This window comes from Panthera pardus, unplaced genomic scaffold (genome assembly GCF_024362965.1).
Source record: "Panthera pardus isolate Hobbes unplaced genomic scaffold, ASM2436296v1 HiC_scaffold_10, whole genome shotgun sequence".
NCBI classification, from domain to species: domain Eukaryota; kingdom Metazoa; phylum Chordata; class Mammalia; order Carnivora; family Felidae; genus Panthera; species Panthera pardus.
The window spans coordinates 89,494,437-89,521,079 of NW_026526655.1; the positions used below are offsets into that span (position 1 = coordinate 89,494,437).

Below are 26,643 nucleotides of genomic sequence, written 5' to 3' on the forward strand. Positions count from 1 at the left end.
TACAATATATATGGTCCTGTGAGTAGTTTTTTTCACTTAGCACAATGTTTTTCAAGTTCATTAATGTTATATACAGTAGAGTAGGATAAAGGAATTGGATGTGACATGATAGAGGGAGGCAGATTGTAGTAGGGAACTCAAGATAAGTCCCTCATTTGAAAAAGTGATTTTGAGCTAATTCTTAAAAAAAAAAAATTAATGTTTTATTTATTTATTTTATTTTTTAGAGAAAGAGAGACAGAAGGCCAGTGAGGGAGGGGTAGAGACAGAGGGAGACACAGTATCCGAAGCATGCTCCAGGCTCTGAGCTGTCAGCACAGAGCTCAACATGGGGCTTGAGCTTGTGAATCATGAGATCACGGTCTGAGCCGAAGTCAGATGGTTAACAGACTGAGCCACCCAGGTGCCCCTGAGCTAATTCTTGAAGTGGTGAGCTAGTTGGCCGCAGGGGTATTTTGGGAAGGGTCTCAAGCTTAGAGAACAGCCTGTGTAAAGAACTTATATGGTTTTGTATATTTGAGACACAATCAAGAGAGTACTGTGGCTCGAATAGAGAGAGCATGAATATAGAGAATAGTAGGTGATAATTCCAGAGTGGTAACAAGGTCAGGTCATATAAGACATTATAGACAATTTCAAGAACTTTGAAGGATCTTGAAAAAGATCAGATGTATAGATACATTCACATCTGGATGTAAAAAGGATGTTACTTTTTATTCACATTATCTTGTGTTACTGTTACTTTTTGTTTTGAGTTTTTGCTTCATTTAACAGACTTCTATTGAATAAACTGAATCTTAAATTAAGACACATTTCTACCGTATGTTTCTTAATTTTAAAGATTATAGGCAATCACATGTAACAACTGTGGAAGACTTTTTGCAATGTGGAAAATAAGCAGCATTTTATAAGAATGTATTATTACTCAAGAAACTAATGACAGTGTTTACTTCAGAGGAAAAGGATGTGAGGTTGGGAGTTGGAGGTGGAAAAGAGTGTTTGCATGATTATTGCAATTGTTAAAAATAAGTTCAACACATTTTATATGTAAATTATGCTTCAGTGAAGTTGATTGAAAAGAAAACTATATGCATAGTAAGGAAGATGTGTATATGAATGTGTATATAGTCAATGCATCCAGATCCTAGAGTAGTTTTAACAGAGTTTTTGTTTTTTAAAAAAGTTATGACTTTTAGTTTGATTATATTACCACATATTTATGAAAATTCAAATATGTTTTTATTAACTCATCTTGCTACCATTATATATAATTTTATAAATATTTTCACATTTACTGAAGTGACCCTGGAGTAGACTGTAGCCACATGTGTAAAATTTAATAAATATATTAATAATATATATTTTTTAATTTTATATATTATAAATAATAATATAAATAAATAAAAGTATTTATGGAAACATTTTGGATATAACCTTTGATCACAAATCTTTCATCACTTTCCCAAGGTGAAATTTAACAAATGAGATTTGATTTTTTTTGTTGTTGTTGTTGTTTTGGCTAGCAATCATGAGGATGTTTAGAAAAGTATGTTCAAAAGAGATATAAACCCCCTCCTACCACACACAGCAAAAAAATCTCTTTGATTTCCAAAACTGTAAGTCAGTTGCAGTTATAGTGCTCAAGGTGATAGGAGTTTCAGGACAGCCAGAGTCAATATAATGTGACTTGCTTAATTACAATCACTGCTTTTTAATTTTCCTTCAAAGTTAATAAATTGGCATAATAGCCTTTGTGACCCTTGGTAGAAATTCCAAGTTGTCATATGACCAATAAATGAAATGGATCTCCAGGATTTTACCAAAGCAGACATTAATCTTATCTCTAAGCAGAGGTTTGATGATGTGATAATCTCCAAAATTTAAACAGCATTAAGTTTACAAATGGAAATCTATTTTAAAAGTTTGTTTTTTAGGTTGATTCTTTATCATGTGTAACACTTTTGAAACTAGGAATAAGACTCAGAGTATTTTAAAATACTACCCTTACAAACCTATCAAAGTGCTATCACATTCAATGGAAAATAATTATAGCAAACGTTTATGAAAAGCTTACTATGTAACCATGCTAAGTGTTTTATGAATATTATTAAACAGTTTCTAAAATTTTATGATACATACTAATTCCTTTTTTGTTATTTTAAAGAAGAAGAAAGAGAGGCCTGGAGAAGTGAAATAACAAGTCCCAGGTTGCACGATAAGACAAGGTGTGAAAACAGTCCAAAATTTTCTGACTCCCGAGCCCAGGCTAATAATCCTAGGCTATATTTCCATTTCTTTTTTTTTTCTTTTTTTAATTTTTTTAATGTTCCTTTATGTCTGAGAGAGAGACAGAGACAGAGCATGAGCTGGGGAGCGGCAGAGAGAGAGGGAGACACAGAATCCAAAACAGGTTCCAGGCTCTGAGCTGTTAGCACAGAGCCCGACGCGGGGCTTGAAACCACAAACCAAACCATGAGATCATGACCTGAGCTGAAGTCAGATGCTTAACTGACTGAGCTATCCAGGTGCCCCTATATTTTCTTTCAAATGTAGTGTTAAATTAGTTTCTGTCCTTTGTCGGTAGTTTTATTCATAAATATACACACTGGAAACACCTCTTTATGCATGCAAATAATCATCCTTTTGTACAGGACACTTTTGTAACTTCTTATAATGTAGCATCTAAAATGTTATTTGATTTTTGTCAGATATTCAGTAAGTCCCAATTTGAAAAATTACAACTGGCATTTCAGTATACCTTTGACATATGAGGTTTTGATTTAATATACACTTCTTTGACTAGCTGTTCACTTTTTCTAGTAAAATATTAAAATGCCAGGAGAGTTGTATTTAGACAATGATCTAGAGAGTAACAGCCCTGAAATATTTATCAAAGGTATGAATGTGATCCGGAGAAGATTATGCCTACAGTTCTTCAGTAAAACACAAATTTGGGTAATAACCATTTTACAAAGAAACAAATTATATCTTTGGAGACACAACCAAATAAGGTATAAAGGTGAGTTCAAAGTTCATATAAAATATACCTTTAAAAAAAATAAGAAGCAAAAGAAAGAAACCCAAACACAAGAAGAAATGTTTTTTAATCATTCTTTTATTAAGTGATTTGATAAATAAATAATCATTGGATGTTAAATATGTCCTATACTAAGCACTTGAGTTACAAAAATAAAATCATACGATTGCTGATTTCAAGTATTTCAGTTCTGCCAGGGAGATGGGTAAAATATAAGCTCTTTTTTTTTTAATTTTTTTTAACATTTATTTATTTTTTGAGACAGAGAGAGACAGAGCATGAACAGGGGAGGGGCAGTGAGAGAGGGAGACACAGAATCTGAAACAGGCTCCAGGCTCTGAGCTGTCAGCACAGAGCCTGACGCGGGGCTCGAACTCACGGACCTTGAGATCATGACCTGAGCCGAAGTCGGACGCTTAACCGACCAAGCCACCCAGGTGCCCCTAAAATATAAGCTCTTTAAGGATACTCTCTGACAAGTGTTTTAATGAATGTGTGTAAAAACTGCATATGAAAAGGAGGGAGACATTTTGCTTTGGGCAGCAGGGAGAGGATTCTCAAGAAAGTCATTTCTCAGTGGGTCTCACAGCAGACGTGTTTAGAAGGAATTCAAAACAGAAAGAATTTACTGAAAAATATACTTAGGGTTTTTTCCTTAAGTTTACTTTTTATTAACACAATCAGCCTATGAATCTCAAACTATATAAATACATCCAAATTAAAAATATTGCAGTCATTTATGAAGGCACGGTAGTCAAAACATGAACAACTTGCTCAAATTTCATTTAGGAATGACTATAACACTTCAGGAATATCTTATTTTTCTCTGTGTGGCCTTAGGAAATATCTTATCCTTTGTCTTTCCTTAGAAAAAGAGCCAAGTTGAGTCATTAATATTTGTTATCCCAGTTTATAGATTTGGGGACTGAATTGCAAGAAACAAAATAGCTTATTTGGGGAAAACTAAGGAGTCTCAGAATAGGGTTCACTTCTACTACCGCTCTCAGTCGGATCTGCAGATTTTTCCCCCAATTTCTTCCCCTTGTTGTCTGCCACTAGCAGGCTTTCTTGTGGTCAACTGACTTTGTTGTCCTCTGGAATCTGGTTGAGGTTGGTCAATAGAGAGATCAGAAACAGAGAGTATAAAATGAAAATATTTCATTCTCTACTCTTCTTTTATGATGGTTTGCCTCTCTAACTAAAGCTGGCAACCCATCTCACACAATAAGTGGTCTGTTAGATGATTGCTGTGCATGTTGTTCTTTCCAGATTTGATTGGGCACTAATGACATTTTGATACTTCATATTCTTCAAACTCAAGTTAAATATAGTCATCTGTTCTTAAATTAAATATTTCTCAGTTTTGAGTTGCTGATTTACACATTGTCATTCTCTCTAAAGCTAAAGCAACCACAGTTGTTTCTTTGCAACCTGTAACACTTTGTCATCCCTGACCATGGTAGGGGCCAAGTTGTCATTTCTCATAATGATCATTTACCATCCTGTCAGTGAGGCAATCACCTGAGGTGTTTGGGAAGCCTCCTGTTTCCTTGGCTTTTTAATTGTTTGGTTTAACATTTAGCATCTGGGTGTTGGAAGTATGTTGTCTGGTTTATAAAACTGAATGTTTTTGTATTCTTTTATTGTTTCTAGTGCTTCCAGTAAGGCACCAGAGAAGTTTCAGGATGGAAAATCAGATGATTAGTGATTAAATTCCTGACACAAAATTTCAAGTCTAAGTGGCATTACCAATTTAATTGTCTATCTAGGACACATGTGAGGTTAATATACACTGTCAAGAAATGCATTTTCTGAATGAACATGAATTCTTATTTTGAAACATGAGCCTATTTATAGGTTTAAAGTGAAAGTGCTTCAAAATTATGCCATAATGGTACATTACCATATAACATGGTAAAGTGCAATTTATGATGACAAAGCTTCTGCACTGTAAATAAAGATCCTGATTAGGCTTGAAAGGTGCAGTATTTGTGAACTTTTGATAAGAATGTTTTAACATGGAGACGAGAAAGTATACTTTAGTGGATTTCACTTCTCTGTTCCACATGGAACTCTAACCAGTGAAATGAGATGTCTGGAGTCAGCTCAATTCTCAGTAGAACCTATTGTACCTTATTAAAGCAACATACATAATTATAGACTGAGTTTAAGTTGCTTTTTTCCTCTTTCTCTGTGTCAGCAGAAGTAGAGAAGTAAGCTACTAGACTCAGTCAGTGTTAAAATTCATAGAAGTTACTGTGTATACCAAATAGACTTTTGGTAACAATATAGAAGAACTTTTATTGTCATAGGACTAGCTACTTGTTAGCCATCAAAAAAAAACTAATTTTATTTATGTCTAACTTTTAAAATTTTGTTTTCACTCTTACTGATTCATCAAAGTGTGTATTTTGTTCATGCAAAATATGATACTTGATAGAAAAGGGAATCAAAGAAATTACTTTAGTTCCTAACCTGAAGGAGCCTAGATAAAATAATGCAGTACATATACATATGCTAATATTAAAGACGAATTTCTCTAGTTACTTTAAGTAAGGCAAATTAAAAAAAAAAATTAAAATCAGATCTTAGTTGATCTTGCCCTGAATATTTGAATATCTGGATCTGAATCTATTTGGATCTGAAATGGCATCAAATCACTTAGTACATCTATGACCTAGGGTTGATTGTATAACCTTTCAAGCTTCAGTCCTCATCAGTGAAATGTGGAATGAAGTGGTATTTACTCTATCAGTTGCTATGAAGATTAAAGTTAGGTTTTATACGTGTAATGTATATCCTTCCTGCACATTGTAAGCATTTGTGAAATGTTAGCTTTTATTGTTTACAACAACAACAAAAAAAGAGTAAAAGGACGAACTAATGAATGAGTGGATGAGTGAATAGGCGAATGAATAAAAACTCTCATGAATTTTGACAAAAATAAATTAGGAAGTCCTTCATTTGCAAATACTGCTCTACTCTGTATCTTCTTTACCTTTCTTAAGTAAAACATGAAAACTGTTATCATTTGTCTGGACAAATACAGCTGATCTTAACTGGTCTCTCTGCAGCTCTTTTGTTTTTATCTAATCTAATCTCTACACCAGTAATCTTTAAATAATCTATAAAACTACAAACCGAAAATGATATTAATGTGCTTCAAAACCTGCATGACATACTATAACTTTCACAACAAAACTCAGATTCACAGCCTTGATCTACCCTCTACATTGCCCTTCTTGCCTCTTCATGGGATCCTCTTGTCATGTCTGACCTGCTTAACCTTTGTTCATTTTCTCTTTCCCCTTCCACTTGGCTTCTACACCTTGAATTCCCTCTGCCCAGAGCCCTTCTTTCTCTTTTTTCTCTTTTCCTGTCCTATTGACTCTTCATCATTCCCTTTCTCAGGAAAATCTTCCCAGATCGCACATTAGCTATCATTTCATGTTCTCATAACAAACAATCTTTCCTTCATCATTTTGCTTTTTAATATATATATATATATATATATATATATATATATATATATATATATTTGTTGAAATTTAAATTTCAACAAATTTCAACAAATTTAAATTTGTTGAAATATATTGAAATATATTGAAATAATATATATATATATATATATATATATATATATATATATATATATATATTTGTTGAAATTTAAAGTAGATATAAATCTTAAAGCTTGGCTTTTCTGAAAGGAAGGAAGGAAGGGATGAATCAGTTCAGACTGCTATAACAAAATACCATAGACTGGGCGGCTTAAACCACAGGCATTTATTTCTTACAGTTCTAGAGGCTGAGAAAGAAAATTAACATATCCATGACCTCTACAAATTTCTTCATTTCCTTTTTTAATCTCTTTCTTTCCATCCCTCCCCTGCCTCACTCTGTCCATGGGAAACACTTGTTTTGTTTTGTTTTGTTTTGTTTTTTGTCACCATAGATTACTTTGAAATTTTTAGAGTATATGAGTGATATCTTTATTTCTGGCTGCTTTCACTCGGCATAATTATTCCAAAATCAACCCACATTGTTACATGCATCTAGTTCATCTTCTGTTTTTCTTTTTCCTCAGTAGCATTACATGAGTTAAGGAAAACATATATCCATGACACTTGTTAAAACATCAATGAAGTTTTTTTTCAGGACTGTCACACAAGATATAAGGGAATATTGCAATGGAATTTTGTATTGGAAAGAGCAATAATTGTAATGGAAATAATTGTAATGGAAAGAGATGATAAAAGCTTCCTGAAGGAAAACCTGGGTCCTATAGTTCTTTATGTTCCTTATATAGTTCTGAGAGCTTGATGAGTGTTCACTGGATGTCTGATGATTCTTAAAAAAAGATAAATGTTTATTAGTAAACAGAATCTCATATTTTTGGCTTGGTGATTTTGTTGTATAATATTGAAAACATGCAGTTGTTTATATGAACTGAATGATTAGTAAATAGAAATATACTTAAAATATTAAATACATTGTAAAAGCTAAGAATGATTAAAACATTTAAAATAAACTGTTAAGAATTTTATAAAAATACATTGAGTAAAATGCATTTTTATCTGATTTTCATTGATTAAAGCTATCTACTCTTAATTTAAAAAATTTTTTTGAAGTAAAAGTGGATGTAATTATAGGAATGCCTATATCTTCATTTAAAAATATATATTTAAATTTATTTCAGGTGATTGTCAAATCTGGGCCAGGAACTTTCCTCAGTTTGGCTGTTTATGACAATTATATCTTCTGGTCAGACTGGGGAAGAAGAGCTATTCTGCGTTCCAACAAGTATACAGGAGGAGATACAAAAATTCTTCGTTCTGATATTCCACACCAACCAATGGGAATCATAGCTGTTGCCAATGACACTAATAGCTGTAAGTTACACTAGACACTAAATGTATTTCTTAATTATATAATCACTTGAAAAATCATCTATGTGTTCTAGTAATACTTGGTTGAATTTTGTTTTCTTAGAGTTCCTGGGATAGTGTTCAGGATTTGACCATGCAGTACAATAAAATCATCTGAAACGTTTAAGATACCTTCTGTAGTTCTGAATTTATCACCAGAGGAACAATTCCTTTTTAATTACTTGTTTCTGGAACTTTATTCTCTCTCACTGCCTATCTTTGAACTTTCAAATCAAATTGTTTCCTTGAAAATAATACTTCTTAATAAATAAGCTTTACATCTGGGCTTAAAAGTTCTTTAATCACTGGAACACCTACAAAAATTGCAGCTTGAAGTGTCAATGTGGTTTTTAATGATTCTAGTTCATGTGATGCCGTGGCTTCCTTGACAAATGTTGTAGAAGATGTAGTGATTTATGTTACATGTTTTTCAAAAGTTCTTATTGCTTGTGATGTTTGGATTTTCAAAAGTCCTGAATCTTTCTTATTTTTATCTTTGAGAGATGGGTGCAGTCTAACAGTTTACTATTAATCTCTATCTAACAGAATAGAAATTCAATATAAAATGTTACCAATAAAGCTTCTTTATTGCAGGTGAACTTTCTCCATGTTCAGTATTAAATGGAGGTTGCCATGACCTGTGCCTTTTAACTCCTAATGGGAGAGTGAATTGTTCCTGCAGGGGAGATCGCATATTGCTAGATGACAACAGATGTGTGAGTAAGTAAAGAGTATTGAAATGTGATATGACATAACTGCTCAAAAAGCACACACAGACATATTGAAATTGTTTCAGTATTCATGAAGTTGTACTTTCCTCCAATATTAAAGGCCCAGTTGGCATATCTCTCTATCCTAAAAAGAACTCGATTCACCATTCTACTTAATTGTAACACCATATGATAGATAATGATAATCCAAACAGCGGCAAATGGTGTGTTCCCCCCATTGTGGGCTGGAAGGTGTTGGATTAGAGAAATAACCTGTGTACATAATCATCTGCAAACTTGTGGTTACGACTTTGAAAATTAAGTCAATAGCAAAATTAAAAAAGCTGAAACAAACCAATATATAGGCAGTAGATCAGAAGCCTTGTAGTGAAACTACTCACAGTCCGTCACAGTATGTAAATGAGAGAGAATGGCTCATGCAGCTTATTTGTAATCATTTCCAAACGGTTAATTAAGAATGTAACATTGCAGCCTTGCATGATGTTTATACCTCCCAAAAGGCATTGCAATCTTTAATTAGTACCATTACAGTATACACTTATTAACAGCTAAGTTTTCAAACTGTTTCCAAAATAAATAAGGTTCAAGTGTTCCAATACTGCCATGAGAAATTAGCCAGCGACATAAAGAATGTTAATTCATCTTTAACATTAAGACTGTTGTGTATAACAAAGACAAAAGATAAACATTTTGCTGGAAATTGGTGAACTCACTCTCAGGATGTGGTGATTGTTTGCTTTTTTTTCTCTCATCATCTATTTCTTCATCTTCTACCTTTTCATCTTAGAAAACCAGTGGAGCTGGATATGCTCCATTGTATCAGATGGTATAAGTAGGTTTCATCTTTGTATTTGGTCGTTATTTACCAGGAGGATCTTTTTTTTCAGCCATGTACTTTAATGCAAGCACTTTCACATCGTTTTCTTTACCTTGAAAACTATCACACCTCATACAAGAACACAGACATACCTTTTCACTTTGCACACTGGTACCACAACCCAAAGGGCACCTTTTAGCCAAAGAAGTAAAAGACTTTCATTTAAGACTGTGCCAAAGCAAACGAGGGAATGATGCAGTTGGTCAGTGAACTTTAAATGAAGACAATTTTAATAATTCGGGCCACAAATTCCTGTATTTCTTAGTAACCCAACACTTCCTTGAATTGTTCAGGCAATTGCTTAAACTCTCTTTCAGTTTGCTTTTGTGGTTTCAGCTGTAATGGTCTGGATCTGATGCCATCTGTAAGCCTGGAGTGTTAGCCATGCATTAGAATCATTCATGTTTCTTTCACAGGTCAATACAGGCCAGTAGAAAAGCAATGCCTTTAGTCGAAACAGCAAGGCTTATTTGTATACAGTGGATGCCTGTGCTCGCTGCAAAATAGATTAGATACATCTGTCCCTACTAAGCCACCTGCTTCTCTCTATTGATGAGAGGGAATGAATCAGAAAGAAAACTGTCTTTTAAACAAGCACAGTTGTATTCACATGCAACTATAGAGTGATGTTGGATTCCTCAGAGCCGACAGACCTTTATAGAAGCATCCTGTATCCATGGTGCATTCATATTGAAATCCTGTGGTCCAGCAGAGAGATTGGAAAGTAACTTCTTGTCAAATCCATCTTTGGGAAATGAGGATATTTCTGGCATATCTATGTCCACATCTGAATTAGTTCACCCAGAGCAGTTCATGAATGTTAATGGCAGTGTTGAAGGGGTGAAAGGCCATTTACTAACACCTCCCTCGGGGTATGGGAGGGAAAACCATGTGTTGGCATAATTCATGACAGAAAGATTAGGCAGTTCCATTTTATACAACATTCCTAACCTTATCAACACCCGCAACAGAAATAAGAATAGCAAATATAATTAAAGTAATTACCTTGTAAGAGAACTAGAGGACAGATGAACCACATTTTTGTTTCTGCAAAGAAGCATAAAACACTCAATACTATTTCATATGAACATACCTAAGCAAGAATTGTGCTTATATAAGATTTGATTTTACCTAATAAAAACATTTTTTGTTGTGAATATTTTTCCCCCTCAAAGGCATAATGATTATCAAAACAAAATTTGCATTTTCAATCATAACAGTTCGTTTTCACTGGAAGTGGGAAGTTAAATAGGATGTGTTGAAAGTAGAATAAGTTGGGAATGGCATATAGACTCTCAGTAAGTGAATTTTGTTCAGCTCATGCTCTATTGTGATCATGTGCAGTAATGTCAGCACCCTTCTTAACACTTGTTCCTTTATTTTTTGAAATGTTTATTTATTTTTGAGAGAGACAGCATGAGTGGGGGACAGGCAAAGAGATAGGACAGAGGATCCGAACCAAGCTCTGTGCTGACAGCAGTGTGGAGCTCACGCTCATTAACCATGAGATCATGACCTGAGCCAAAGTCAGACACTTAACTGAGCCACCCCGATGCTCCAGCTCTTCTTTCTTTAAAGTTAATGATATTTTAGATTTTTTAATTCTTTGTTACTTTCTCTAAGATGACTTTCCACCTTAGCTAATGACCACTGAAATTTAGACTGCACCAAGAAAACGAAATATTTTTAGAATATGAAAAAAAATTACCGATGAAAGAGTTCAATTAAAAGTCATAGGTAGGTAGATTGATAATCTGTGAAAATGAGATAATTTCTAGAAATAATAAAGAAAACACTGGAAACTTCAAGTAGTAATAGTGGCTGGAATATTTCTGAAATATAGCTTTAAAAAGAAATTGGTAGTAAATTATAAAATTAAGCTCTGTTTTCTGCATTAGTGGAGATAAATGAATTCCAGTTACCTCCAACATAATTAACATGACTAGATTTTGCTGTACAATTATTCAACAAGCAATGGAGTGAGTACAAGGAAGCAAACAACACAAGGGATGCAACCAAAACATTAGATTCCAAGTGTTTGCTGGCAAATCTATTATTTAAGAATAAAAATAAGTCCATTTTCCCCAGGAAAGCTCTTTCTACAACAGGGGTTACACACTGGTGTTCCAGGAATGAAACAATGAAACCTAGCTGTAGAAAGATGTTTTTGGTTTTTGTTTGTTTGCTCATACTTTGTTGCTGTGGGTCTTTGCTCACAGATTGGGCAAGCCACATAAAAACTCAGGCTTTTATTTATTTATTTATTTTAATTTTTTTTATTTTTTAAGTTTATTTATTCTTGAGAGATAGAGACAGAGCATGAACAGGGGAGGAAAAGAAAAGAAGGGGGAGACACAGAATTCAGAATTCGAAGCAGGCTCCAGGCTCTGAGCTGTCAGCACAGAACCCGACACAGGGCTCAAACCTACAAACCGCAAGATCATGACCTGAGCCGAAGCCGGACGCTTAACCAACTGAGCCACCCAGGTGCCCCAGAAACTCTGGCTTTTAATTTCTTAGTAAAATCTTGAGATTTAGAAGTGAGACAATATGGTGGTGGTCACTTGGAGCCCATAAATTCTGGTTCACATGCTTTTCAGTTTATCAGGCTCTTCTACCAGTTTAATCCATGGTTTTCTGTGCATTTCAAGGAGCAGGTGCTGGCCGTGTGTATCAGTTCTGCTCCCTGGTACCTCCCACAATGCACAGAACAAGAGACTGAGGAGAATCTTTTTAGCAGTTTCAGTACATCTGAATGACAAAAGCTGCTAAAAGGTAGTTGGAGAGGAATATAGGTTGGAGGTAGATTTAAATGAGATGAATCAAGTCAATAATTAACAAAAAAAAAAAAAAAAAAGAACACTGTCCCTGAAACTGTGGTAATATTGAGTGTCAACTACACTCAAATGTAAATAAATAAACAAACAAACAAACAAGAGAAGTCTATGTCTGGAAAATGTCAATGTATTGAAGAGTATATAATAGGTTCCGATAAGAAAACACACACACTCACACACACACACACACACACACACACTCTCAATATGTACAGAGCCCATTTAACTGGTTCTTTTTTTTTACAATTTCTTTTTAAGGTGGACTGTTAAGCAATATGCACAAATATAGTTACCCAAATTTAAGCCCATCCTTCTTTCCATACATATATAGTCACAAAATAATTAACAAAATATACAAATAGGTATAAAAGAAAAATGAAGTGAGGCAAGTCCCAAAAGTTTTAGAAAGGGAAGGTAAAAACAGCAAACATTATGTTTGTTATTGAGTAAAAACCTTGACTTTTTCCCTTTCAGCAAAAAATTCCTCTTGCAACATGTATTCAGAGTTTGAGTGTGGAAATGGAGAGTGTATCGACTACCAGCTCACCTGTGATGGCATTCCTCACTGTAAGGATAAGTCAGATGAGAAACTACTCTACTGTGGTAAGTGTCCCATGTATGATGTCCTTGTTTCAGAGAGCAGTTTGTAATTATTTTTATAGTTTTTGGTTTGATTATCTCCATTTAGTTCATACGTATGATTTCCTGAATGTCTGTAATAATATGCAGGTCTAAGGCATAGATTTGGCTTTGTTCTTGTTCAAACGGGGCTCCTTATTTCCTATTCGGTACTCACGATACTCAGTGAAGAATTTCCCCATGGCTTTCTGTCTACAAAGTACAAATTTAAGAGCCTTTCTTTTTAGCTGTCTAGTTATTCATCATGTAGGAGTAAGTTTTAGGGTTACATTCCTAAAGTGTAAGTCAGAAATATTAGTTTTGGTAGATATTGTAAGTTTATTCTGCAGTAAAGTTTCACCATCAGTCAGCACATTGTTGAGCTGATATCAAAGTGTCATCCTTATTTTTGCCTCCTGGATTGGTCCAGGGCTAGTGTCTTTGGGTACAAGGGCTTATTGCCTTAGCTATCCTCCCCATCAAGCAGGGAGTTCTGCCAGCTGTACCTCTATAGGTGACACCAAGTGATGGTCAACATTTTGTTCTCTCTTGAGGGTAGAGATTGGCTTTTTGAGCCCAGCAAGCAACTGATGTTTACCTTCATCACAATATTTTTCCTGGAAGTTTGTGTATGTGTAATCATTAATAGTTATTGTAGCATTGTTCCAGCTTATTTCCAAAATGGTTTGATTTATTTTTGCACTGCAGTATAAGAGTGTTGATATTGTATGCTCTGTAAAATTCAGGAATATATATCTGGAATTTGGTTTCTACTTTTCTCCTTTGTTCTATAACCTGGATAATAATTATACCTAAATGATCAAAGAGTGGTTAAAATAAGAGGAAGATAGAGTTTGGGCAATTCACAGGCAGTTCTCTCTTTTATGTTGCAGAATCACACTCTCCGTTAAAATGATAGTCAGATGCAATTTGTCCATGATTGATCTATAACTGAAATCTTAGTGAATTTACCTCAACTGGCATATTCACTTGAATGAATGGTTATATTCTATACACTATGAAAATATTAAACTATATAAAAATATAATAATCAGCTTGCAATTTGTATTTATTATGAATTGTCTTGAGAATATATTTCACATTATTTTTATCTCCTAAAAATATTCGTGTGAGCAGTGGTTGGCAAACTTTATCTGGAAAGGGTTAGCTAGTTAAGTAATGTAGGGTTTGTGGGCCAAAAGTGCTCTCTGTGAATTATCCTTTATTTAAAAAACTTTTTTTAAACTTTTTAAAAATATAAACACCATTCTTAGAGCCAGAGCTATACAAAAACAGGCTCACAGGCTGCATTTGGCCTGTGGGATACACCCGTAGATGTAGATTTTAGGCTTTGGAGTTACACCTGAGGTTGCATTTATGTTCCTAAACCTACTAGTGTATGACTTGTAGGAGCAAGGGTACTTCTCTGTATTTTTATTTCTCACTACAAGACAAACCTAGTTTGAATGTTGATTCAGAACACTAAATAAACAAAAGTATATGTACATTTGCTCAATATAGAGCCTGGCACAAAATTAGTGTTCAGTAAATGGCAGTTATTATTATTGTAAGTGGTACCTTCTGCCCCAAATCAGAAAATACAGGAGACCCTCTTTTTTTTTTTTTATTTTTTAAAGGTTTATTCATTTGTCAGAGACAGAGAGAGGCAGAGCATGAGGGGGGAGGGGCAGAGAGAGAGGGAGACACAGAATCTGAAGCAGGCTCCAGGCTCTGAGCTGTCAGCACAGAGCCCAACACAGGGCTCAAACTCACAGACCTTGAGATCATGACCTGAACTGAAGTCGGACACTTAACCGACTGAGACACCCAGGTGCCCCAGGAAACTCTCTTTAAGGTAAATACATTTAGAAAGCAATTATTATTATTCTTAGAAAATTTGGTAGACATTTTTCAATGTTTTTTTAAGTTTATTTATTTATTTTGAGAGAGAGAGAGAGAGAGCATGTGCACGCACACACAAGTCGGGGAGGGGCTGAGAAAGACGGGGAGAGAGAATCCCAAGCAGGCTCCACACTATCAGCACAGAGCTCCATGCAGGGCTCGAACTCACTAACTGTGAGATCACGACCTGAGCCGAAATCAAGAGTCAGATGTTTAACCAACTGAGCCACTCATATAATTTTTAAGGGAATTTATGGATATTTCGGTAACTCTCTGATTCACTGATTCAGGGATACATGTTTTGCCACTTATTTTTCTTGTTATAAAATCCTTACAGCATGCAGAAGAGATAGGAGATAGGTTTTGAGAGTGTCTTTATGTCTTTTGAGGTAGAGACTGATTTCTTGAGAAAGTTTAGTATGTTTATTTCCATGCTAGTGGACACAAATATAAGAAGCAATAATGTGAGTATAATTTGAAGAGGTCTCCAAGTATGAACATTGAAGTTAAAATACTTAGTCAAAAAGGTCTTTACTGAATATACCACTTGATAATGCATGAATATGCAAAGCTCTAATCTAGAGCTTTGATCCTGCACAGCACTTGTTTCATAGATACATGATCCAATTGTTATGAATGAGATCTCATCAGTGATTTTCTTTGTTTTAAAAATATCTCTGTAAGACATCCAGTTCTGTTTCTATTTTCATTTATAAGAAAACAGAAGCTGTCGACGAGGTTTCAAGCCCTGCTACAATCGTCGTTGCATTACGCATGGCAAGTTATGTGATGGTGAAAATGACTGTGGGGACAACTCTGATGAATTAGACTGTAAAGGTAAATATGTGCTGCTTCAGCCTAGGAATGTTATGATGCTGTTTCCTGAAATTTTCCATAGTGTGTCCCTGACAGCACAGTGGTTTCACCCTTTTGGTATATAGCACCTGCTAACATATATGGGCCACATTTTCGTAGATGCTGTTGGAGGGGAGTTATTAGAATTCATTGAAAATTATGACTATATTCTCTATTCTGATTTTTATCCCTTCACTCACTTCAAAACTCATGTCATTTCTTACATCTTGAGTTCTACCTCCTTGTTTATTGGACATTTCTACAAGAATGTGTAATACTGAATGTACTGCTCCAAAAATGCTCTCCTTCATTTCTCAATTCTCTGTTTTTCACATGAGTGTGTTTCATCATTTTCCTAACAACCAGACAGGAAAACTTGGATTCCTCTTTCCTCCATACTTTATCACCGACATGCCCATGCATCAATAAATCATCCAATTCTTTGAAATATCTTCCCTTTCAATCTACCTTGAGCCTGGATTAACACAGCGTTCCTTATGTATGTATGTATGTATTTAATATTGAGAGAGAGGGAGAGGGGGAGAGGGAGAGAGAATCCCAAGCATTCTCCACATTGAGTATAGATATATCCCATGACCCTGGGGTCTTTACCTGAGCTGAAACAAAGAGTCAGAAACTCAATTGACTGAGCCACCCAGACACCCCAACACAGCAGTCCTTTAACTTGTCTCCCTGCATATACTCTTTCCAGTTAATGCAATTGTTGTTAATCATGCTATAATGTTTTATTTAACTTGTTCTTACAGTGATTACTGGGACAGATAAGCAAACCAGACTACCTGGGACAAAACCTTAGCCCCAACCCCAATACTGACTCTGTCTTTGGATAAAATACTTAACCAATCTGTGCCTCAGTTTCCCAAGCTATAAGAAAAGAGGCAATAATTAAATGAGTATATTAAAAGCTCAGAACAGAACTCGGCATATAGTAAATGCTATATAAGGATTCACCTTGTATTTTTAATCATAGACATGATAAAGAATCACAAATGGAGTCCTGGTGTTTACAGAATAAACAACAAATGTTTTAGTCTGACATTTAAGGCCTCCTAAAATCTGGACCCAAAAGAATTTTCTAAACCAATTTTCCTTTAAAAATCTTCATTCACTGAACACATTTCATTGGGTACAATGCATTAAGGATGAACACATAAAATTAATAAGTCATCTGCCTGTTCTTTAGGAGTTCAAACTGCAAGTGAAAGATAGTAATTTACAGATGAAGATTTATATCAAGTACTATAATTGCACATATAAGAATACCAAGTTTTTCTTGGGGGAGTGGGTTGGAATAAGGTATAAATAAGGTGGAATGATCAAAATAGAAGGTAATTCCAAGTAGGGAGACTAATATTGAAAGCTGCAAATAATTTGATATGGTCAGAGCCTGATTGCATACTGGCAAGTGGTTTAGAAAAAATGAGACAAATTAGAGGAAGGAGCCATGACTTGAAGATGTATTTTGACCCATTTTAAGGAACATAAACTTCACCTTGTAGTCACCAGAAAGTCAGTGAAGGTTTAAAGGAAATCCAATATAATCAAATTTATATTTAAAAAAAAAAAAAAGAGGAAAAAAAAACACTTTGATTGTGAAAATGAAAACTATAATACTGACATCAGAAAGATAAAACAGGAGGCTATCACAGCAGCCAAATATGAGATTAAGAGGAGAGAGACAGATACAACAAATTTTAAAAGGTTTATCTCGGGTAATAATCCCAGAGAAAGCATAGGAAAGAATAGATGCGTTTTGTGAGCTTTTGTTTTTGTTTTTAAATTATTATTTGTGTTTCATTATTTTTTAAATTTATTTTTATAGGTCTTTTGTTCACGTGGGATAGGAATAAGATAATATTTGCGTTCTGAGAGGGGAGCACCTGTAGACATTCAGATGGAACTGTTCCAAAGACATTTAGATAGATGTAGAGCTGGGGCTCCAGTAGTATATTTAGAAGAGAAGTGTTTATTTTGAACTCATTACAGAGAGAAAGCTCAGAGGATGTATGGAGTAATAGTTGTAGGGGAGTACATCAGAATTGCCTATTGAAATAAAAAAAAAAAAACTAAATATACTAATAACGCAAAAAAGGAGAATCAGATCACAGGACTAATAGAAAGATCTTCATAGGAAATTGTTATTATTTTTTACGAAGGGAGAATCAGTTAGCCTTGTAAAGTGTTATGGGGAAGGCAAGAAGCCAGGCATAGACTAGAGGGTCATTGAACTTGGCAAATAGGAGATAATTTCTTGGTAACCTTCGTTGGGAGTCAGTTCAGTGGTAAAGAACAATTGTAAAGAACAGCGAAATTTCATTGGGTTGGAGCAGAAAATGTATGGTGAAGGAGTAAATACAGTGAAGAATACTATTTTTAGAAAAGACTGATGGTTGGGGTGCCTGAGTGGCTCAGTCAGTTAAGCGTTCAATTCTTGATTTCGGCCCAGATCATGATCTCACGGTTGGTGAGTTCAAGTCTCACGTGAGGCTCTGCGCTGACAGGTCTGAGCCTTCTTCAGATTCTCCATCTCTCTCTCTCTCTGCACCTCCCCTGCTCTTGTTTTATCTCTCTCTCAAAAATAAATAGACATTTTTTTAAAAGAAAAGATTGATGGTAAAGGAAAGATGTGAAGTCCAGTTGCTATGAGAAGGTTATGCAAAGTTGTGGAAGAGGACAGAATGTGCACAAATAATTTGTCACTAGAAAAGGGTTAAGAAGTTACTCTGCCATCTTAGACCATAAGACTTTGGCCAAACACTTGAGTAGCTTACTATTTAAGGTTGACCCTGTAGCTTAGGAAGACCCAAATACTTTTGCAGACTAAATCAACTGTTATTTCAGACTGCATATAAAATATCAAAAATGATAAAGTATAGTAAGATACTGGGATAAGTGTAGGGAAATGGATAAGTGTTTGGAAGAAAGGAGGACACCAAACTATAAGTAGACCAAAAAAAAAAGTATGTTTTATTATTTTTTTGCAGGCAGGAAGTGAGAATATAATAAAGACTTTAAGCTAGGATAAAGATAAAAATATCAAGATAGAATGTGAAGGAATTGAACAATAGATACGAAAAGTAGATTTTACAACAAAATTCATAAAAGGAACTGTGGGAAGTTAATAACTTACTGGGGATTTTCTTGAAAAATGAAAAAAAAAAAAACATTTTTTCAAAGGTGGTAAACAAATTAGTCCATGAGTTGAAGTTTATGAAACAGAGTACCTAGTACATGGTAGGTGTATGCCAAATTCTTATGTTGCTGGGGGAGCAGTAAGTCTTCCAACAAATATAGATAGATTTTATTGTGCCTAATGTTATCATTACCAGCTGCTGAATAACAATAAAAATAACTCACAATGTTATTTCCCCTTTCTTAGACTAAACTTTTGATTTCTGTGTTATAACTATCTCAGTCTTGTACTTGGACAAGAACTACTGCATTTATGAATCAAGTTTCAGTCAAGACTTTTCTTTTGTGATAATAATAATGTAAAAATCATAACTATTGGATATCTTAAAAACAACAACTAAAACGTATGCCTTGAAATTCTTCCTGTGTAATATAGGATGCTTGAAACTAAGAGCGCTCATGAAAACTCATATACTTTATTACTAGCTAGAAATTAATAGATTTAAGTAAGCAAAGTAGCTCCTTTAGGATAAACAAATGGGTACCTTTTTAGATGAGATTATTTATTACAGTTACATCTGTGGATTTGATTTTTCCCTCATATTAATTTTATTCACATAGTGTCCTTGTAGGGCACATTTCACATCCTAGGGAAAGACTTTCTGGGTCTATATCCCATAAGCCAATTTATCTTATAAGTCAGTAATTCAGATGCATAGCCATCCAGCAAATGGAACCTTATCGTACCTAAAAAATAATGAAATTTGAAAAGGAACATGTAAGGGCTCAGGGACAATGGAAAAGGAGTTCTCTCTCCAAGTGTTTTCTTCCAGATACACCTTCTCTGTTTCTATAGTCAGTGCAACATGTGGATGCAGTGCTTTGTTATATATATACATGTGCACACGTGGGCACTCACACCTGCGTGCATGCATGCACACACACACACTTGTGCTACCTATTACTTTTTTTTAAATTTTTAATGTTTTTTATTTATTTTTGAGAAACAGAGAGAGTGCAAGCCAGGGGGAAGGGGACAGAGAAAGGGAGACACAGAATCCAAAGCAGGCTCCAGGCTCTGAGCTGTCAGCACAGAGCACAACATGGGGCTCGAACCTGCCAACGGTAAGATCATGACCTGAGCTGAAGTCGGATGTTTAACCAACTGAGCTACCCAGGTGCCTCCAGTACTTTTTAACATAAATAAAGCAAGACATGAAAAATATAAATTAGTACAATAAAAAGTCAATATACACAGAGACAGTTTGATAGGCTATGGAGAGAGGCTACGGTGGAATCATCTGTAAATTACTTGAAGTATTTTACACTTTTTTTCTTTAGTTTAGATCTTAATAGTAATTAATCTTTCTTTCTTTCTTTCTTTCTTTCTTTCTTTCTTTCTTTCTTTCTTTCTTTCTTTCTTTCTTATTCCACAAGGCAGAAAATCTGTTTACAGAGTGGAAATGGATATTATAAGGAATTAGTTTTAGTTTCTTCTCTTTTTGAAGAGAAGCAAAACCCTAAATCCTTGTAAATCTTTTATTACTGCCCTGAGAGTTTTAGACATCAGGCTACCTGGCAGGGTGGAAGGAGATAACCTGAAGAATTGTTCAGAAAGTTTGTCATTCCGTATTCCTCTTCTGGTTGTGTGAGAGGTTGTGTGAATAGGTTCGGGGAGAGTACATGATATCCTTCCTTCTCTCCCAATTGAGATGGGTCTAATTACTCCCTTTGGGAAGTACATGAACTTGCCTGGGCCACTTGGACACCTTTAGGTGGACTGGAGAGCTAAGTAGTTCTAAGGCTACCTAAAGGAGAGGAAACTGGTGATTGTTTTTTCATAAGTTCATAATAAAACTTTGAAGAATCCACAAACAATACGCTAAAGGAAGAGATAAGCATGCCTATAGACGAAATCATCATTCCTTCTGGGTTTGCATACCTTTAGAGCCTAAGCAGTAAGTTAAATAAAAGATGTGGTTTGAAAGTAAACAGAAGAGATATGACAGCAAATTTAATGTTTTCTTTCTTTCTTTCTTTCTTTCTTTCTTTCTTTCTTTCTTTCTTTCTTTCTTTCTTTCTTTCTCTTTCTTTCTTTCTCTTTGTCAGCTTCCCTGTGCTGCAGGCTGGGCAGGGAAGTTGGAAGAGAAAACATTGACTTAAGTTATTTATAACAAGTGTCCTAAAAAACACAGAAAGACTAATCGATCTTATATCTTTCCTATCTCATTAAATATTTTAACTGACACAGACAAAAGAAAGTGTCTGGAGCAGGAAAATTAAGAAAGTATATGAGGGGAAGAATGGTTTTATTCCCTCTTACTGCTGCTTTGATCCACATTCCCTGTCAGATCTTCCTTTGTAGTATCTCATTGCTATTCCTGGTGTGGCTGTGCTGTTTTCACTCACATTTTGCAGGCTTCCTTCTCCTTTTGGACTATCTGGAGGGAAAAGTCTAGTATTTCTCACTTGGCTTATCTTTATTTGGACTACATTATTTTCTTTTCTCTGTTTTTCGGGACTTTTAGCCTGAGGAAAAATTGACAGAAGGCTTTCATATTCACTTGACAAATTAGAGATTCCAGTACATTTCTCCCTCAAAAATTACCCGAAGGGTGAAACACATTTCAATACTTGACTGACCAAAACAAAGTGGGGAAAAAATATAGTTGAAGGAACATAGCAGAAGACGTTTTGGCAGAAGAGGCATTTGCTTACCTGTTTACTAAAGTTCCTGTGGTTCCCATGGACTCCTCCCATCTCCCTCTCCTTCCTTGCCTACAGATGCTGGAGATATTAATCCCCACAACCACCTTGCTTCTACTGCGTATGAAATGCTGCAACCACTTAGTATGTCCAATTTCAGTGTGACTTAACATCCTAGTTAACCCTCCGATGGTTCCCAAACTCTACACCAAGTTATAGACTCTGTGGAGAGAGGATTTGAAGTAAAGGTACAGTCTTCCTATTTGCACATTGCACCTACTCTAATAGGTCTGCCTGGTCCTCCTCACCAAGATTCATTAGCCATATTTTTTTATTGGAAAGTGGACGAAAACACACATCCTACAAATATTCTACCCTCTGCCCAGTTTTCCTGACCCCCTACCTCATCCTTTTGCCCATGTGTTTCTTTTAAATATTATCTCCTAACACCTCTTTTCAACTTCAAAGTTATAGTGTGTTTTCATCTAGTCAGATTTCCTGTCCTTTCTTTCCTCTTCTCAGAATACCATCTAAAACTGGGTTCCACTTGCTCCACATTCCTACTCTTCTCGCATTCTTTACATGCACTTCCACCTGAGAGCCCTAGTACAATTATTTTTGAACCTCCATTACGGTGACATTGCTGGATCTCGAGTCCTCTTAACTGTGTGAGATGCCACCCCCATGTTCACGGAGTTATAATTTGCCTCTTCACTCTATCTGCTGCCAATCCCCACTCAGATGGGCTCCCTGCCACATATACAGAGGATTCTCTGTGGAAGTTTGGGGAGAGATGGAGGTGGTGGAATGAGTTGTGATTGTGCCTATTGTGATTGTTCTGGCATCCTTAAACTCTGTGAGTATCAGATGGAAACCCAGGGGTATTATGAGATAATCTTTTTAGATTTGTCTGGGAATATTACCACTGTCTAGGATGTTGGGTTTTTTTTTTTTTTAATCTTTAAGGATTAACTTTAAGCAGAATGTGAAGTAAGATACTAAAAAGCAGACATTAAATACATCTCCTCAAGTAATTCTTAAACATCCTAAATTTAGTACCAATAATTTAATTAACGTTATGCAATTACATGTACCATGTTTCAAAATAATCAAATCATAAGAAATTTTAAAATAAAAAATTCAAGGAAGTCTCTAGTTAAGCATTTACATAGCATTCATTATTCTGTCAGCCAATGTACCAGGAAGCAGGACAATTGATAATATCTTTGCTTTGTGTAGAATGGAAGCATATGGGTTTAAATACCTTGTAATACAGCACTATTGAAATTTGAACCCTGTCTTCTCAATAAAGGCACTATACAGGATCTTTTGGAATACAACTTCTTAATAGGAGATTCTGATAGATAGCAAAGTAAGAAACAAAATATAAATGCTTGTCATGATTGCTTTCTATGTTATATATTCCATTTGCTGTTTCTATTGAAAAAAATATTGAATGTAAAATGTAATTGAAAGGAATATGGAAGAGTTTTTGCTTTTGTAGATGTAAAAGAAGAATATCTTTTTTTTTTTCCTGTTTGGAACAGTGTATTTATTTCTATTCATAATAGCATTATCTGTTTCATATGATAAGATGTTATTTTTAATGAAGAAAACACTGAGGCAATTATAATTGTAAATTGTAAATAAAACATTTATTCTAATCATCATTTAAGCACAAATAAGGATACAATTGCAAGATACAATTAAATATAATAAGAACAGTGCATTATGAAATACAAATGACACATACACCCTTGAGTAAAATTTGCATATTTTAAGGTGGCATTTTAACCATTTACAATTGATATAATTTCTATTTATAATTAAATGGGCTCTTTAAAATATCAACACTAGTAAAAGTGGCATAATCAAAGAGCCCTTCAGGTTGTACATTTACATAAGCCACCTGTGGAAATTTGAATTTGGAATAAAATTCTCACCTAAGTTAATCTAATGTACATAGTATGTCATGCACCTGTTCACAACATATTGCTAGAAACCATTGTATGGTAATGAATGTGTGAGCAAAGTAGAAAGGAATATATGATTAAGCATAAGCTATTCTGTATGGTGTAGATAATGACAGTAGCATATTGAAACTGATTCTCATCTAAGCATAGCAGGGAATTGGAAAGCCATACTTACTAACAATAGAGACAAGTCATACCACATTTATGCTTCTGAGAACGAGGGATTCATATTTCCTATAGCAGATATTAGTGATATGGCTGTGTAAAGGAGTAGAAAATGGCATGGATGACTTTCTAGCATTGCTGAGCTATTTCCTCTGAGTAATAAAGCAAATGCTCAGTGGTTGCTCCATCTCAGTGTCTCTGGCTGGCTGTCTGCTCTTTTCATCAAAGTCGACTTCCACTTCTTTGCAACCAGATTCTGAATTCCCTATACTAACTCAATTAGACATTTGCTTAGTGTTACAACCGTGTACTTTTGAAATTGGAAGGAGAAAGAATTTCTCAGCAACATGCAGTTTTTTTGTTTGTTTTCGTTTTTGTTTTGTTTTGTTTTGTTTTGTTTTGTTGGTATGTTGGCTTAGTGCTGCGCTTATATTATCATGGGAACAAGGGACAGTCCTTGCGTTCATGGAGCTTACAACTTAGTGGGGGAGCAGATACATAGACAGGCAATTGCAATGAGGTATTTTAAGTACCACAATGGAGAGAATAGGTGTGCTACAGGGAAGACGTATGAGACTTCTAACCCAAGCTTGCAAAGGTGGGAGCCATGGGTTAAGTTTGACTTCCCAGAGTTAAAAAAGTAGAACCAAACAAAACTATGTGAATTAATTGAAATACATACCTTCCCCGACTTATAATGCAGTTATGTCCTGATACACCCATCATAAGTTGAAAATATTGTCAGTCAAAATGCATTTAATACACCCACCCTATCAAATGTCATAGTTTAGCCCAGCCTACCTTAAACATGCTCAGAACACTTACTTACATTAGGCTATAGGTGGGCAAAATCATCCAACAAAAATTCAATGTTATAATAAAGTATTGTGTATCTTGTATAATTTTGTGACTACCATACTGAAAATGAAAAACACAATGGTGTCTGGGTACAGAATGGTTGTAAGTGAATTGGTTGTTTACCCTTGCAATCACGTGTCTCACTGGGAGCTGTGGCTCCCTGCTGCTCCCCAGCATCAAGAGAGAAAGTATCATCATATTGCGGATGTTTAGCTCAGGAAAAGATCAAAATTCCATATTTGAAGTATAGGTTCAACTGAAAGTGTATGGTTTTCACACTCTCATAAAGCCAAAAACTCATTTCGAACCATGGTAAGTCAGAGACCATCTGTACTCAGAATGTTAGAGCAAGAAGCCGCTTTTGTCTCATCTATCCATTTCTTTATTTACCTGTTTTTCCAGTTTCAACCTGTGCCTCTGTTGAGTTTCGTTGTGCAGATGGGACATGCATTCCAAGATCAGCACGATGCAACCAGAACATAGATTGTGCAGATGCTTCAGATGAAAAGAATTGCAGTAAGATATTCCACTACCTTTTGTTTGTTCCCCCCTGGGTACCTTTGGCATTCCATGGAGCACTGCCCAATGTTTCACTGAACCTTGTCCAGAATTGATGTGTAATTAACCCCTGTTGTGTAGGATAATTGCATTTTTATCTCTTCAAATGAGGTTAACTTTTCTTGTTTCTGTGACCTACATAGAAGGCTCATAATCTTTGCAGATGAGGTGTTTTTCATTTTCTGTTTACCTCCTTACAGATAATACAGATTGTACACATTTCTATAAACTTGGAGTGAAAACCACAGGGTTTATAAGATGTAATTCTACCTCACTGTGTGTCCTGCCAAGTTGGATATGTGATGGGTCTAACGACTGTGGGGACTACTCAGATGAATTAAAATGCCCAGGTAATTCTAGAAAGAAAAAAGTCTTTGCCTTGAGATTTAGAGTCTCATTGTATACAATAAATTTGTGAAACTTTATTTTTGATATCCAGTGGTTAGGATTAAAATTTAAATAATGTAGACTAAATTACAGGAAACCATCCTCTTCCAAACATGCCCCTTGATGTTTTTTAATGAGTTATGAAATGATGCTCAAGAAATCTGTTCTGTATTTGGATCGATTTCCTTTGAATGTTCAATTCGTCATTAATCCTCTTAAAGTTGGTGATTAAGTCTTAAAATGTGTGATCTCTAAAGTTTCCATGGAAGTATTACATAGTGAGAAAAAAAATATTCATGAACTAAAGGGGGAGAGACAATGTTTCTCACCACTGGCTTTATTCAATGTCATACAGTTTGTATTGTCATGTTAGGCTGTTTGATGAAGTTTACACAATCTTTTGACATAGTAGCATGAGTAACAGTTATTTTCACTGGATCAAGGTCAGAAAGGCATATTTATATCTGACTTTTTAACCATTTTTGCAAACATAAGCTCTTTCAGATTGTCATCTGCATTCTTAACAGAATGCTTTCCATTGAAAAGTGCTGTTCCTTTCTAAGTATTTGAGAAAACAAATCTAAAAAAAAAATATAAGAAGTAAAGGTGTTAAATTACTATAACTGGAAATAGATATGCTTTATAGGAAACTATTTCAGTAGTTTCATGACTACCATACTGAAAATGAAAAGCAGAATGGTGTCTGGGTACAGAAGGGTTGTAAGTGTATTGGTTGTTTACCCTTGCAATCACGTGTCTCACTGGGAGCTGTGGTATTTCCTCCTTCTTACCCTGTTGCCATACTCACTTTTTCCATGTTTAGTTAACATGCAAGTTTTAAAAAATATTTTAGGAAATTATATTCATAGGTATTCTATGCAGCAGTATACACACACGCACACCCAATCTCTAGTGTCGAACGATATTCTTAATAATTCATAATCTATCACTTAATTTGCATTAGCAGATTCCTTTTATTTTTGTGTTTTCCTGCTCAACGATTTGTAACATTCTTGATATCATTTTTGTTCCTTCTGTGTTTGAAAGGCTAGCTGCAT

The 26,643-nt window shown here is 35.0% G+C and overlaps 1 protein-coding gene across 4 annotated transcripts in view; it reads left to right on the forward strand.

Moving 5' to 3' along the window:
• LRP1B (LDL receptor related protein 1B) overlaps positions 1 to 26,643 on the forward strand; it is a 1,871,086-nt gene that overhangs the window by 1,559,118 nt on the left and 285,325 nt on the right. For all 4 annotated transcript variants that reach the window (XM_053909160.1, XM_053909154.1, XM_053909157.1 and 1 more), the window contains exons 44-49: positions 7,737 to 7,929; positions 8,560 to 8,685; positions 12,885 to 13,013; positions 15,648 to 15,767; positions 25,043 to 25,156; positions 25,399 to 25,548. In XM_053909160.1, the coding sequence (XP_053765135.1) occupies positions 7,737 to 7,929; positions 8,560 to 8,685; positions 12,885 to 13,013; positions 15,648 to 15,767; positions 25,043 to 25,156; positions 25,399 to 25,548 (832 nt within the window). The remainder of the gene's footprint in view (positions 1 to 7,736; positions 7,930 to 8,559; positions 8,686 to 12,884; positions 13,014 to 15,647; positions 15,768 to 25,042; positions 25,157 to 25,398; positions 25,549 to 26,643) is intronic.